General features: G+C 37.9%; 1 protein-coding gene across 1 annotated transcript in view; it reads right to left on the reverse strand.

The window, feature by feature from the left end:
• LOC138696544 (gamma-aminobutyric acid receptor alpha-like) overlaps positions 1-14,074 on the reverse strand; it is a 159,542-nt gene extending 145,468 nt beyond the window's left edge. Inside the window, exon 1 of the mRNA XM_069821641.1 lies at positions 13,940-14,074. Within this exon, the coding sequence (XP_069677742.1) occupies positions 13,940-14,028 (89 nt within the window). The 5' untranslated portion in view covers positions 14,029-14,074. The remainder of the gene's footprint in view (positions 1-13,939) is intronic.
• Between the last annotated feature and the right edge of the window lie 3,153 nt (positions 14,075-17,227).

Genomic DNA, 17,227 nt, shown 5'->3' on the forward strand with positions numbered 1-17,227 from the left:
AATAGAACTTTATGGTAAATTTCCATTTTATTTAACAGTATTGGGAATATTGGTCCATTTTTTTTATTGTACGTCTAAAAAATAAACAATAATGGTTTACTGCACAAAATCACGCGAACTTTTTTTTTTGCAACATTTTAATCTCTCCCGTTTCCATAAAGCAGTAACATTTTAAAACAAATTTCTGTTTGTGCGATTTTCTGAACGGGGTAAGAGACTCCTGGTTTCTAATAATCGTTGAGAAACTGCTACATAAGTTCGCCGATTAGGTAACCTTCATTGCGGAAAATATTGACGGTACTTCTTCTTGCCTCACTAGAATTACGACGACTTTCTCCATAAATTAATAACATATGATATTCCTAAACTGTGAATGACATTGTAAGTTGTTTATCGAATACCTGGTACCGAACTGTCATCCGCTCGGCAGTAGACCTATGGACAGGGATAACTCAGCTGACTCGTACTTACGTCTGTGCAGAGTACTGCCTGCTAAACACGTTGCCACGTCTCTCACGCCAGAATATTAACAAATTTAAGCATGCATTTTTATTTAATTTCACAAAAACGTAATAGAACACACAAGTATGTATTTAAACTAATATTAGCTCTTTGCTAGATATACGTACTGATGTAATTGTTTTAATAATTTTACTAGCGATATAAACAGTATAATGCGAATAAAATAAGAAGAAATATTTTTTTTTTGAAAAACTATAAAGTTTTGACCCTATATTGTATGGACATTTTTTGATCCTGTAGACCAGGGGTCATCAGCACAGAGCACGATGGGGCTAGCCTCTCTTACCCGCTGAAAGCGCAGTGCACTATAGTGCTCTCGTAGCTGCTAGCGGGTATGTTCTCTATCTCTCCCTGTTGCGCGACAGTGCACATGGGACGGCACCGCGTGCCCATTGCATATTTCAGCGAGTGCTGACGACCACTGCTGTAGACCGTTCCCGACGACTGTGAAAAGGACGGCACTTATACTCCTTACACCCTGTACATTCGTGTAACCAATATTTTGAGATACGTCACTTTGTCAAGATAAGAAATAGTTCACTTGGTAGTTACATCTCATAGAGATGCACTGAAATGAATTCCCTTGAATTATTAATCGGCAAAAATAAATATTGTAATGTACAGGTTGAACCGTAAGTAATGTCATTAATTTCAGAAGGTTATTCTTTGAGATATTTCGAACAAAAAATGTTAATACAGTTTTGCTGGTTTTTGCCTCCTTTTAGAGATAAAAATTATTTTATATGAAACATTTCATTGCGTGTTTGGGGAAAGCCATTTATTTAATTATCAATATGCCAAGTCAATTTAAGAGAGCAGGGTAATATGATAATACATGATTGAAAGAATTTTAGTTTTATCCTTTAAATGCGCAGAAATTTGATTCGAACAATTCTAACATTTTAAAATTCCTTTTCAGAATTAAAAGTTACATTTGTTCAAATCAAATTATCAAAAAAGGTTTGTGGAAACTGACTTATGTCACTTTTCCCGAGCACTGCAGAATTAATAAGTTATTAGATTATTTAAATTCATATTTCATTCACTACATGAAGTTTTATCACACTTTAAAAATCGTTCGTGGGAAATGCCTCACCTTGTAGAATAAGTCGAGGATAATGTCCTAAATGGTGCCGGACAACTTCAGCTGTCGTTATTGTCAGTTGGTCAGCGGACGACAAAGCGCTATTATCGGGGCACTGACAGTGAGCGATGAAAGATCACGAAGAAGCTGCACCCTGGTCGATATGTATAGATTTGATGGATGAGTTGAGACGAACAACTTTTCGCAAAATGAATTTTAAAAGCGTAGGCCTAACAATATTCAGATCTCTTCTCATCCCTCTTACTTTTGTAAAATATGGAAGCGAAGCTACTAAATTCATGTTAGTGAATAATCGTTTCAATTTTGGCATAGTCACGTCGGCTGGATGCTTCGCAACAATCGACAGATCCTCGTCAAATTTCTGCTCTCTATCATTAGCTGCCTGAGCTAAACTCGAGGTTCATATTTATACTTATTTAGGAATAAGAAACGTTGTTTCCTGTGTCGTAGTCCACGTAACTTACTTACTTATTTACTTACAAACGGCTTTTAAGGAACCCTCAGGTTCATTGCCGCCCTCACTTAAGCCCGCCATCTGTCCCTATCCTGTGGAAGATTAATCCAGTCTCTATCATCATATCCCACCTCCCTCAAATCCTCCCACCTACGTCTCGGTCTCCCCAAAGGTCTTTTTCCCTCCGGTCTCCCAACTAACACTCTATATGCATTTCTGGATTCGCCCATGCGTACTACATGCCCTGCCCATCTCAAACGTCTGGATTTAATGTTCCTAATTATGTCAGGTGAAGACTACAATGTGTGCAGTTCTGCGTTGTGTAACTTTCTCCATTCTCCTGTAACTTCATCCCTCTTAGCCCCAAATATTTTCCTAAGAACCTTATACTCAAACACCCTTAGTCTCTGTTGCTCTCTCAAAATGAGAGTCCAAGTTTCACAACCATACAGAATAACCGGTAATATAACTGTTTTATAAATTCTAACTTTCAGATTTTTTGACAAGAGACTAGGTGACAAAAGCTTCTCAACCGAATAATAACACGCATTTCCCATATTTATTCTGCTTTTAATTTCCTCCCGAGTGTCATTTATATTTGTTACTATTGCTCCAAGATATTTGAATTTTTCCACCTCTTCGAAGGTTAAATCTCCAATTTTTATAGTTCCATTTCGTACAATATTCTGGTCACAAGACATAATCATATACTTTGTCTTTTCGGGATTTAATTCCAAACCTATCGCTTTACTTGCGTTAAGTAAAATTTCCGTGAGTCCATGTAACTACTGTATGGTAAAGAATCGGTAAACCGGAGAAAAATTCTCTCCGGCACCGGGACTCGAACCTGGGTCTCCAGCTTTACGTTTTTTTAAAACTAAATTCATGGTTTTCCCAAAACATCCTATGAAATGTTTCATATAAAACAATTTAATGTAGAAATGGAAGCAAAAACGAGCAAAATTGTGTTAAATTTTTTGTTTGAAATATCTCAAAGAATAACCCCCTAAAATTAATTACATTACTTACGGTCACCATATGTCTTTATTTGGACAATAGAAACTTCAAGGGCTAAGAGAATTCTAAAACGTCTTATCCTATATCTTTTTAAGAAAATTCTATTATCAGGTCTTGTGAATTCCCTTAAAAACTGTTTATTATTCAGATGAAACCTGTTTACGCGCTGAGGAATATTTTATCCACATAATGCATCTGCTGCGCGAACCAAGGACTGCTTGTAATGTGCTCCTTACGCAAGTTCCACATTAAATCGGATTACCTACGTGTTGAGGTTCTTGCAGACTGAATATATTCAAAGCGCTGGGATGTTATTCGCAGTATAGAATTTGCTGAGGTTATGGAATCACGTGGACTGTATCATTTGAATTTACTGTAGGTGTGGGTCGTAAGTGTGGGAAAGCAGCAGTTTGACACGTACGAATGTTTATAACCGTGCGTTCTGTGAAAAATGGAGTGAAGAGAGGGGGTAAACGAGGCCAGGACGGATGTACGACTTGAAACTAGCGACTGCCTGACGCCGGGACCTTATTGGAAGTATAGGGAATTACTTGGGAGAGCGAAACGGAGCGGATTTATTGTGCAGTCTCTGTCTGGAAGAAAGTGAGGACAAATTAGGGACAAATGAGAGCCAGCAACAAGCTCAGCCGTCCGGTAGCTAGAGCACCGCTTATTCCGCGGACTTGATTTCGATTCCTGGCTTTGACCTGGCTACTTATGGTAGGTAAGATAATAAGATTATAATTTATCCCGAGGTTCTCTCATTTTCCTTACGTAATTTCACTCTACCAATACTTTCTAATTTAGTATGATTTGGAATTTTTAGTAATCAATGAACAGTTTTTGGGTACCATTGTGACGGTAACTGTACTAGCCCCGGCAGAAATGTAAGGTGCAGCTGATCTGAACGGAGTACAAATTAGTAATACATATTATAAAAAACTATGAATCTATGTAAGTAATATGCCAACATTAGTCATTTAACAATTAAAATCAATTCAAGGCACTGCACATTTTAGGCAACAGGGAAAACTCGGCTAATTTCGTGATAGGTCTACGTCTAATTTCGTAATAGTTTTTTAAAAACTTGTCACGAAATTATACCAGCGACAAATGTAATTCTCATGGTATAGTATAAATGGGAGAATATGTACTATGACGTAGTATTTCTTCACTGCGCTCTTGCAGTAATGTGAGCTGATTTTTCTGGGAACAACTTGAACTGTAAGATCTACAAGTCGGACCATAAGTTATCGTACCCATAGATATTTTTACTTGCCTAATCTAATGGGTCTATGTAAGCTCCATCATTATCTATGCAGAGTTGGATACGTCTCCAGGTCCTTTCTGACATTTTACGTAACTGTTGTGGTGTTATGTCTGCAAAGACAGCTGTCACAGCGTCTTTCAGTTCGTCGTTTGTTTGATACCGTCTAGCAGCCACTTTTTATTTTATGCACCTCCATAGGCTATTGTCCGATGTTATCAAGTCGAGACTTCGTGGAGGCCTTGGTAATGGTGCTGGTAATCTGTTCAATGGATTCACCAATTACAGCACATGCGTCGAGTCTGACGTCTGGTCAACCACTTCGGGGACTGTCTTTGAAGCTGTCAGTAATGAACGCCCGCTTTTCCCAAGCTAACGATGTTGTTTTTCTTGGGAATGGCCTTCCAAATCTCTGTCATAGTTTATTTCATTGTCTGCCTCGTCTGCTGCCTTTCGTGAACCAAACACTCGCAACCAACCGCTCTTCAAGCGAATAATATCTCGTATCTGTCATCTTGCTCATAATTCCACTATCGTTGTTAAACTGTTATTGTCACTACTACCAAATGTTTTGGTCATTGTTATCAACAGTCTTTCAGTGTTACCACATCTTTTTGTCACCAGGTTTAATAATTCTACGATACATTACATTGTATATACTGTATCTAAAGTACGGTGACTTATGGCCCGCCCTGTATAGCTTTGAAATTGTGTGTGAATACACCATCTGGTTTCCTTTCTTAAATTTGAATTTTTTTTTTAATTGTTTTGTGGTCCAAATTGTTTTAAATGGTAAGTACTGACATTGTATACTTCTTGGTGAAGAATATATGCTTATCAATGCACTGATTAGGCCTATGTAACAGAGCCTCATCTTGGTTGGTAAGTTTCTTAGCATTTTTCTTATTCCATAAGGCCATTTTTTCTCTTTAAATTTCTTCTATGCTGTAACAGCTCTATCTGGAGGAAGAGATATCAAATGCATGAAACTTAAACTATTTGTGTGTGTGTGTGTGTGTGTGTGTTCATAGCACCTCTGATGTATTGTCTATGTCGCAGGGAAAATATGGAAAGAAATACAATATTATTAATGATATGAAAGAGGCAATTGATCGTGTCTTAAACTCATGCTCCACATATAATAATTTGTCATTGTATTTTATTGTTATTGAAAGCTAATGTATAAAAACAACAAAATTAATTTTAAGATAGTAGATGTGAGTCACACAAAAATTTACTTGTAAATCCAAGCCTGATAATGTTACAATACGAAAACGTTAGCTTTCAATAACAATAAAATACAATGACAAATTATTATATTATTCTATAATATTTGTTTTTTTTTTTGTAAATAATTGATAGATAAGTCATTCTGGTTGAAAATATAAATAGCTGTTGAAAATATCTTCTTGTTTCCCATCATCCGTCAAAACATCAGAATTGACACTGACTTAGCCCATATTCTTTTCTATATTTTTGTGTATACGTTAACCGGGCTATATGTGAACTTAAGGGATTTATAAATGGGAACTATATGGAAGCGAAACGTTGGAAGTAGTGAGAGCGGGTGAATGGGAGGAGAGGTCTTGTGCCACTTGGTCAGCATATAAATGCAGTAGGCTAATTAAAAGAAAAGTGAAAATTTGCAGACCGTGAACTTATTCCATTTTGTTTCATCTCGGGAAGGAAACTTTCTTAAAACTTTATTATGTTTCTTATAAAAAAATCTTTCAGCTGTGCAAGTCAAATCGAGGGAGGGATTTCCAGAAAATTGGCGTTAATATCTCACTTTGAGAGGGAAACATTCTGTATTCACAGCAAGTTCACGTTAGTACTAAAGTAGCGTTCGGATTACGATGTAACTAATTTCTTCATATGCGAAGTGACTTTCAAAAAACATGGAAACTTGAACAAAGGTTTTGCGTAGATGAAAAATCTATCAAGCTTTTCTACTGATTCAGAAACTGAGGTTATTTGCGGGTGTCCTTTACTGTTGTAAAGGTCTTATTTCATCCAAGAATACACAGTGATTAGAGCTGGGATTTATTTTATGAATTTGCATTTTTTAGTTGTAAACTAGAAAATTCTCTGCTTTAGTACTGACATGCTATATGACAAATTGAGTCGTTTATAGGAACGACCACATTGGCATTAGGGGCAATTGCCCGTATTGAGAAGTCAGACTTTTATACCTTTAATGTACACAAGTATTAGGCCTAGATAGATTTTTTAATCATAATAATGTTATGTTTTATTTAACGACGCTCGCAACTGCCGAGGTAATATTTATATCAACGTCTCCGATGTGCAGGAATTTTGTCCCGCAGGAGTTATTTTACATACCAGTAAATCTACTGACATGAGCCTGTTGCATTTAAGCACACTTAAATGCCATCGACCTGGTCCGGGATTGAACCCGCAATCTCGGGCGTAGAAGGCCAGCGCTATACCAACTGCGCCAACCAGGCCGACTTTAATCATAATATAGGCCTATTCACAACTAGGATATCAATATGTATTTCCGTGTGCGTTGGTTTTGTTGTAGTATATAGGAATCCACCGCTATGGAGTAACGGTTAGCATGCCAGATCGTGAAACGAGCGGGCCCGGATTAAAATTCTGGTTGGGACAAGTTACAGGGTTTAAGTTTTTTCCGGGGTTTTCCCTCAACCCATTAAGAGCAAATGCTGGGTAACTTTCGGCGATGGACCCTGGACTAATTTCTCTGGCATTATCACTTTCATCTCAATCAGACGTTAAATAATCATAGAAGTCGATAAAGTGTCGTGAAAACAATAAAAATGTGTATTAGAGGAGAGATAATCAGCACAGAATATTGTTACCCTTTAAAAATAAACTACAGTGTCCAGCATTTAACGTTTCCCATTTTAAGTTCGTAATTATGCATGCATCATTAACGGGGGAGGCTTTGATCATTGTGATTGGGTCTAGTACGGCCCTCCGTATCCCCAGACTTCACTGTACCAGAAGACTTCTTTTTTTTTGTGGGAGTACCTGAAGGTTAAGGTCTACGCTCGTAGACTCCCTCATAACAACAGCCTCAAAAATTCAATACGTGAGGAAATTGCTGATCTCACGCCAGACACTTGCAAAGAGTACCTAATGACTATTGTACAAAGAAGGTTACAACAATGTATTGAAGCTAATGGTGGGCATCTTAAGGATGTAATTAAAAAAATAAGGTAATAATCTGTAAATCCAAGACTATAACGTGCCTAACAGTGTCCATGGCTTGTAACTTCTTTAAACAATAAATCAACTATGGTATTTTGAAAATGGGAAACGTTAATTGCCGGACTCTGTATATGAATATGGAGGAAATGTTTTACCTGTAGTGAGATAAAAATCTGCCGACGTTTTTGGAACCTTATGGATGTATTTTTTAGAGCATGAATGAATATAATTTTGCTATAGCCGATCACTGTGGATTGACGGTTAGCACGTCTGACCGTGAAACAAGCGTGCCCGGAATCAAATCCTGTTTGGGATAAGTTACCTGGTTGGGTTTTTCCGTGGATTTTCCTCAACCAATAAGAATTGCTGAATAACTTTCGACATTGGACGTCGAACTCGATTTCGCCATCATTAATTCACATATCATTCATATCAAAGCCCAGGTTAAGTTCACGGTGCAGCGTCCTGTACGTGTACAAGAGCGCGGCTGTTCGGCTACCCAATCATTCACAGAATAGAAGTGGTAAGCACAATAAGCCTCAGGCTGCGGTGTAAGCCTTCGGGTCCCCTATCCATGAAATAAAAAGAAATACATTTTTTTCCATTTGAAGACTACAAGGGGAAAACCTGTTAAGTCACGTTTTACTGTTTTTAAAGGACAGCAAATTGAAAATTTCAAGGCCCATTATATTCTGTTGTCTTTGAGTTATCATTCTTCAAATTACTTTGTTCCAACAAGGTTGTTATTCTGTACAGTTAAACTACACAAATTTACACTACGTGAGCTATTACATGATATCTAAAACAGAAAATCGATAATTTTGGACTTATCACGTTTTTACCCTATGCTCTTCATTTGTATATTATGAGGTCATTGTTGTCAATTTTTACGTCATTTCAGCACTTATTTTGGCCTTTTAATGAGAAATACAGATTTTTATGGTTAAAATGTTTTGTTAGTGATATTAACGACGACTGCTACGAACTAAATATAAGTGAACTTGTTTGTTTTTGTCTACTCCTGTTTTATCAGTGGACAACAAATGGCTAATTACACTGTACAACATGAAATTTATCCTTTTTATAAAAATATGTGTATTCAATGTATTTTGTGGTCTAATCACTCCTGTTTCTCCAAAATAAAAAATTATTTAATGTTAGTGAAATGTTGCACTACTTTCGCCTTACGGGATGCAACATGTCACTGAAAGTACACTTTCTTGATAGCCACCTGGACTTCTTTCCAAAAAGCCTTGGTGCTGTAAGCTATGAACACGGGGAGAGGTTTCATCAAGAAATATCTACCTTCGAAAAGCGCTTCAGTGGAAGGTGGAATGCAAGTATGTTGGCTGAATATTGTAGGTCACTCATCAGAGAGATTGCAGAAGCTGTCTACAAACGTAAAAGATAAAAAAAAGACATTTTAATTTGTGAATTTTGGACAAACAAAGGTTGCTTTATATGTTAGTGTAACAAATTTTTGTAAGTAAGTGAAGTGCGTGTACCATAAAAATGGTATGTGTTAGAAAATTTTGGTTTTCAGAAATGAACTCAGCACCTCTTATTTAGTTAAAATTACATAGTTTTATCTGAAAGACAGAAACAAAGTTTAACTTCGTTGTTCAATGTAATTATCATTTAAAATTCTTCACAAGGTATTCGTTTTTCATTGAAACTTTGGAGTATTGTTTCGACGAATAGGGTAGAGCGGTTTTACTTCAACTCCATTTCATATTTTATAGACCGACAGGTCTAGGGTGTGTGTGAAGACTTAAGAGAAGATGGAGCGAACAGTAATGGATGTTACAGATCTGTAGTCTAAAACATGATGGAAGAAGAATCTCTTCGTGGTTAAACGAATGTGATTGTCTAATTACCGCACTGTTTCGAGTTTCTTTGTATTGTTATTTCTCTTCCTGGCGATAGCTATGTTCACAGCATTCTACCATCCCGTCCCTCACGGGGAGTTATGTTACCGTGTTCAAGAAGTAGTTCGAGTGCGTACTATAGGTATCATAAAGGAAAACTCAGCTCGAACTCCTCGCGGCGCGCATGCTATACCCCTCTTACACCCCTGCAGTAGGCGTGAGAGCATGCTGGGAACGGGAGCATACGTCATCTGCGCGAGACAGTCACGCCCGCTGGTTTCTGCGCACTGAGTTTTCCTCGTTGGATGCCTATAACACATCCGTGTTCGAATTGGTATTGCTGATTTAAAATAGCATAGCATAGGATAGGTAAAAGATAAGAGACAGACATCTGTTCCAAGCGGGAGAGATAAATTTCCTCATGTTTGCCGGGAATCGAATGTAGATTTCTTGGATTTTCGTATAAATACTAGAGCTTGCCATAGCAAAAAGAAAACATATAGTAAAAATAACAATAAAGCGATAATATTTTATTTTATGTAATGTTATTAATACAATACAAATTTATATTTTAAGAAAAACCATATAGAGTGAGCAATATGGATCGTAATATAAAATCTCTATCAGTCAGTAAGAAGGGAATTACATTTTTCTTTAAAGACTGTAAATACGTAATTCCAACTGGCGCACTGGCTATGCACAAATGAGCTGTTGGGTGAAGAAATAAGGAAATTTGACGTCTTGGTGACGTTTCCAAGAGAAGGCTGAAAAGAAATAGAAATAAAAAGAGGAATATTTTTTGAAGTGGAAAATTGGACATTGGAAGGAACGGGGATTGGAGAGGAGATTCGCAACGCAGAAAACCTGCCCGTCCTCCTCATTTTCTGTTTAATATTTATTATCTTGCTGAGTTTGCAACTTATTTAGATATTCTTAGCACACACATTTCCATCAGATAATATTCATAACAATACTTTCAACTTGATTTCCATGACGAAAACGACTTTCAGTTTCTTTTTCGGTCTGTCCAGATGGATTTATGCGGTTTTTTTACTAGGTAATGTTTGTATTCAATTTAATAATTCACCTAGTTTCAATCTTGGTTGATATTTACCAGTATTTACTTTTTGTCTTATTAAACGACTCTATATCAGTTACTAGGTTACTTACCGTCGATGGAATTGCTGATAACAAGATGAGAGCGAGCATTCGCCATAGAATTATCTAGTATTCGACTTGCAGTTGGGTTAAACCTCGGAAAAAAACCGGTTAATCATCTTAAACGAGAATCGAGCCAATACCTAAGAGCAGCACCTTATCAAACGCTTGATCCAGAATGGCCGTTTAGGCCTATCGTACGCCCAATATACGATGATTGTCTAAGTCCGACGAATGGTCAAGGTGACATTCGTGAATTCAACGCTCACAGGCGGACCATCCTTCCTGGGTCCTGCAGATAAAGTTCCATCAACTACTGACTAGCCCGAATCCAGAGCCCGGAGCCTAAGCCCTTAGAACCTACATTAGCATCGGAAACCCGAACTACCTCCAAACATCACCCCAGAGAAACGGGAGTATCAGGAGAAAAACTCTCTGCAACGTCTGTTTTCCCCACCACAGATTTCACCCAGAGCTCTTCGGGATTGCACCCGGCCCGCTTGGAAGAAAGGTCATCGCGCTATAGGCCTGCAACTGGTAAAACTCCGTTGTAGGAAGTTACTAAATTTTACCGCTGTGCTGGAGTCGGAGTCTGGAGTTTCCCTCCATTAAACTGAATCATTGTCGCTACTGATTGACAAGTCATCTGATGCATCACTGGTATCAGTACGTGCTACTATTGGCTGACAATTAGGAAGATGAAGGAGAATAGTATGTTGTGTCACTCTTTAAGCCTGACGCAAGCGCAGACCAACGGAGTTTTGTAATTTGTTCCCCTATACTGGGTGTTCATTTCAAAATGTGTCATGACGTCACTGTTGTGAGTCAGCGATTTGAAGCGAGTTTCAGCTTTTATGTCCGAGAAGTTGCCTATTAATCAAGGCGTTCAATCTGAACTTGAGAACGTGTACGGTATAACTTGAACGTCGTAACGACAGATGGCGGTCTGTAAAGTCTGTGTGCTACCACAACCTCTTTCGAACTGTGTTTTGCGCGGGCAAGTCGTACGCAGGGTATTTGTTATCATCCGTTGCATACCGCAACATTCTACAACCCAAATGAAATGCTCCGTGTCCATGTTGACCGTCGAAGTTAATGTCAACAAATACGTAAGTAATCATCTTAACCCTCTCGCCATATCCCGACAGTAAGAAAAAAACTCACCTCAGTACATGTTTCCAAACAGTTCACATTCTTGTCACTACCGGCGTTACCGCAGGTATCGGTACGTACTTCCAGAGTCCGTGGGTATCCACGGACTCTGCGTACTTCAGAATGAACGCCGTACTTGCTAGGCAACTTCTCTCGCATTTAGGTAATACGCCTCTGCGGAAGTGTAGGAAGATTGAATTCTCTAGGCTCACTGGCTAGCCACATGACGATATACAGCGAGCAATGACACACTTTGAACTGAACACGCAGTAGTACTGTAGCCACAGACGCGGCAGATTAAACACTTTACCATCTGAGATTTATTTATTTCAAATGAAATACATAAGTATGATTATGATAGATCCGTAACTGTGACGTATGCCGTAACATCTCTAGTTTTAAATCCAGTTGGTCCACGTTCGGTTTCCGGTGGGAAAGCGGAGATTTATTTTTCTCCTAGAGGAACTGATTGCGTGACTCTTTTTTTAGGTTTTCCGTGTGTTTTATTAAACGTAAGGCTGACCATGTGACCAGAGAATATTCTGCCACTTTTACATTATAATGTTGGTCCATAAATAATAATAATAATAATAATAATAATAATAAAATAATAATAATAATAATAATAATCATCATCATCATCATCATCATTACACAAGAATTAGGCCTACAAGACTATTCCGACTCCAAACGCTGTTTAGGTTTTACAGACCATTTGTTAGAAACAGTTTTCGCCTTTTATTGTTACATTTCGATCTAGACTGCCAATGAAGTAGTGTGAACATTTCCGTTGGATCGAGCGTGATTAGAGCGTTAGTGTACAGCTGACTTCCATTCAGTACAGTTTAGTTAATTTCGTGGCAATGCAGTATACATTAGAACATCGAATCTTTATTACAATTACATATTATTAACAAAGAAATCAGCCATCTGCCGCGGCGTAGCTCAGTCGGCAGAGGCCATTGCCTGCAAATCCGGAGTTGCGCATGGGTATGAGTTTGATTCCCGCTCGGGCTGATTACCTGGTTGGGTTTTTACCGAGGTTTTCTCCAACCGTAAGGCGAATGTCGGGTAATCTATGGCGAATCCTCGGCCTCATCTCGCTAAATACCATCTCGCTATCACCAACACCATCGACGCTAAATAACCTAGTAGTCGTTAAAAACGAAGAAATTGTATAAAAAATGTCGTGCTTTATTTCAACGGAACTATCCAGACATTCAACAATCATCTGATTCAACATTTAAAAAATCAGTGAAAAAATTCAGAGAAACCAGTCCATTTTTTTTAAATAAAAAAGAAAGCGCATAAATCGCATTCTAGCTGAAGAACCATTCTATGGGCTAGAACAGTCTTCCATGAAATGAAATTGTTAAGAACTTCAGCTCAACAGGCAGGTGAAACCACAGCATCAGTTTAGAGAGCGATTATACTGCTAAAAATAAAGCCTTAAAGAACAAAAGTCGTTCATAAATTGCATGACACGGACCATGTGTCTAGGATTCAATTCTGTCGATAGAGGCGAAATCCAGCGTGTGTGTAGAAATCTTTTCGAAAGATGTGAAATGTACTGTACGTTAGAGAAGGTGGTCGACAGTTGCATCACTTATTATAAGATACGCCAATAAATCACATCTGTAATATAATATCTGTATAAATAGTGAATGTTATTGCCGAAAATTGACATGTTGAATCACAGATGAGTGGGCTGTAACTTGCCCATGTCTCACTTCGAACTGCTCCGTATTAAGCGAAACCTGTTTTCAGACATAGGCCTACATCAGGTACTCCGCCAGTCCCATCCTTTGAAGAGTCTTCCTTGGTTTCTGGCACCTCCAGAGTGTATGTCATCGCTTGTATTGGTGTTTTTTCTTCGTTAATTCTATGAACATGATCTTACCACTCTGTTTTATAACCTGTATTTCCTTTTCGTAAAGGTAAAAAATTCTTCACAAAGTTTTCATTATTTTACTTGTCAGTTGGTCTTTAACCAGATGATAGTGGTGATGGTAGTGATTATAATTATGTCGGTGATAATTAGTTAAATGATAATTACTTTCCTAAATTTGCGTTTTTTAAACATTATAAAACGACAACTATTTTATTACATTTTGTCGGTGGAAAGCATCCTGTCATCAAGATGAATCATGATGACTTTTATGTTTTAGAAATCAGCAAAAGAAAAATAAATTCGTACTTACGGTTGGAGTGCAAAGGTAGCAAGGAGATCTATGCTGGCCAAGAAGATGAGTAGTGCCGCTGATAAGAGTGCTAGGGATGACGTCTTCATTTCAGAGCCGTGATGATGTCATCTTATTGCTCCGACTTCCTTTCTTGTTCCTACATCCGTCACCTAAAAATGACAACGAGTCGCAAAGTGAGTTTCTATGTACTTACACAGGTAGACTACCACAATTAAGGTAAGTGTTCATTACATCGTATCGAACTCCTCGTACGAATCGCACGCAACGGATATTAATTTAAGTGCAGTTCGTTCACTGTAACGGCACTGCCTCATTGTCTCATCGGATTTCCTATCATCTGTTTAAAACATATGACGTACGATATTGACATTGCTGAAAACAGAGGAGTTTTGAGGTTAGATCTGTTAATCATGTGTGTTAGCGAATAAGAATTTGTAATTGCTTCATGCTTCTTAATTGAAGAGGAAGAAACGAAAGAGATATTGATTACATAATATATATGTAAGAAACGACTTGATTACTGTAATGCGAATGCCTCAAATTATATAATTCTTCGCAGTTTTCTACAAGCGAAATAAGTTTTCCGTCTGCCATTTTGGTGCGACACTGAACATAGCACAACATAATAGTAACAGTTGACCAATTAAAATTGATTTATTAAACAAGGCCATGATCGCACGCTCGGAAAAGTTGCTCATTCGAGAAACGTGGACGGATTTACCGAGAGCCGATGCGTGCGATACGATGTAGCGAACGCGGTTACATAAAAATTACAGTAAAGATTATCTTTTTCCGATCCGTGCGATTCGTGCGATACGATGTAGTGAACGCTTACCTTTAGACGGTGGTGTGTAAACAGTTGGGAGCTATAGAGTTTTCGAGAGGAAGGAATGCGATAAGGAAAGCATAAAGCTCCGCTATTTTGTAACATTTAATCAAAACATATATGCTACTAACCGCTCAGAAAATATTGATCGTATTCTGACAGTTATTGACAAGCTTACCCCACAGCTATAAGTTTAACTGAATAGTAGCGTGCAGTGACCACGAAATCTTGAGCCGAGTTTTTATCTTTTCCAACAGCTGTGACTGATGCTTAACCTCCTTACTCCACTTCGTCCCATGCTAGCAAAAACTTCAGCTCCCGAAAGTACAAATGGGATGATCAACATATTGTCCTCCACTGTACCGTCGTAGTGCGAGGCGTCATGCCCGGACTTGCGTTATGGAATGCGTGCTAATTTGAGTCTTCATGGAGAAGAAATGTTCTAATGAAATTTGAGCCAATGTACGACCGATATCCATCGAGCATCGCGATGAATTTGGGGAACTACGATAGATAGGGAACATCCGGTTCTGAAAACTAGCTATGACGGCTGGGAGGATAACCGTGCTAATCACAATATTTTCGCGTACTAGTTGGATGATTTTCCAATCGTAATTTATTTATTTATTATTTAAATATACAGAATAAAGAATATAATTACAACAATAGAAATAGAAATAAAATAATACAATCAATATGAAAAGAGGATACAATAATATTAACAAAATTTGAGGACCGAATGAGCAGCGCTTGTGTTCGGTCGCAGTTCAGTTATAATATTAATATGAGAGGAATATAGAAAATAAAATAAAATAGGAACTAAAATTAAAATTACAGCTACAGTAAAATTATATAATATAATATATTAATATATGAGGAATATAAAAAATAAAATAAAATAGGACCATAAATTAAAATGACAGCTACAATGACATTATATAATATAATATTAACATAGAGAGAATAATATTGTGCGTGAATAAAGTAGGACAATTTATGAAAAAAAAATATATATATACATTACGACCCTTTCCGATGCCAAGAACAGTTAAATGAAAATAAAAGAAGCCTGCAATAAACGAAGTTTCGTTATTTCCAAGAAAGGTATCTTCTATGTACTTAATAAGATTGGTAAAGCTCGAATGGAATTAATTTGTATCATCTCGTGGGGTGCGGCGACTTGTGACGGGGAGTGGATTTGCCAGTCTTATTAGCTACACACAAGATGCCTTTCTTGGAAAAAACGAAACCACGTTTATTGCAAGCTCCTATGATTTTCACGTAACTGTACTTGGCATCGGAAAGAGTTGTTATGTACCCCTCCCAAAAAGGCTATATTTTCTTGGGAATTTCTGCTGTGAGTCTCCGTGCACTCTGACTATGAGATCACTCACTACTGCTCTGTCACCTCTCGCCGCAATTCAGTTTTCGGTGTGATTCCTGACGCACATGACGTCATTCAAATTCGTTATCAGACATCGGAAACAATCCTGTAATTGACTGATAAATCGTGTTAAGGCACTATTTTTTTTTACATATTTCTCGTTTAAATATGTTTATAGTTGGATTAAGGACTAATATCGAATAAAATTAAAAAAATATATTACTTAAAACTATTTTATTTAGCTACACTTTCAACTGCATTAGAAGCTGTGCAATGTTAAAATAATTAATCACCATGGACGAAAAATGACCGACGAATTTCTCGTGGAGTCCTCAATCAGAGATCAGAGACAGGGTTCTTTTAAGTACCGTACCAATAAATCTACGATACGGGGTCTGTAGCTTTTGTTCCCTCCCGGAGAAATGCTAAGAATTTTATCATTCTTTGAAATCCATCCCACTCGGCCGGGTTTGAACCTCCAAATCTCGGATCCCATCAGGCCATTCAGAACAGCTATTGTGTTCAGAGAGCTACGATGAAATTAGATCTGCAGGTAAAACTTTACTCCGAAGAACTTGTCCCCAATAGCACTATTCACACATATGCCACAGGTTTTCCGGGGATTGAATTCTGTCCCCTTTGGTAGTAAGCCGTCAGCAGACTGAGATATTGTTGTCTACATCATAGGCTTCTTTTTTGTCTTTCAGCCATTGTGGGAATTGGAACGCATCCGTCCTTCATTTGGAAGATGGAGTGTGCGGGGGTGTGTGCAAGTTCAAGTAAATGGAGCGCACGCCTCGTCAACTAATCGACTTGTTGGCGAGTAACACAATTACGAGGGGCGAAGTCAAATAAAATACAAGGGCCATTATGAGCGGCTCCCGTCTGTTTGCCGCATGCGGGAACAACCACGCCACTTGTCGGCAGTTACAGTAGTTCAGGTGTGCTACAAAATTCTGCAACTCTTTTGACAATGTTTTTATGGAAGGACTTTAGCTTAACGATTTGTTAACTATTTTGTATATTGCAGTTACGAATTCTAAAATTATATTCTTACATTAACCGCCATGGTAGC

Source organism: Periplaneta americana, chromosome 3 (assembly GCF_040183065.1).
Source record: "Periplaneta americana isolate PAMFEO1 chromosome 3, P.americana_PAMFEO1_priV1, whole genome shotgun sequence".
Lineage (NCBI taxonomy): Eukaryota > Metazoa > Arthropoda > Insecta > Blattodea > Blattidae > Periplaneta > Periplaneta americana.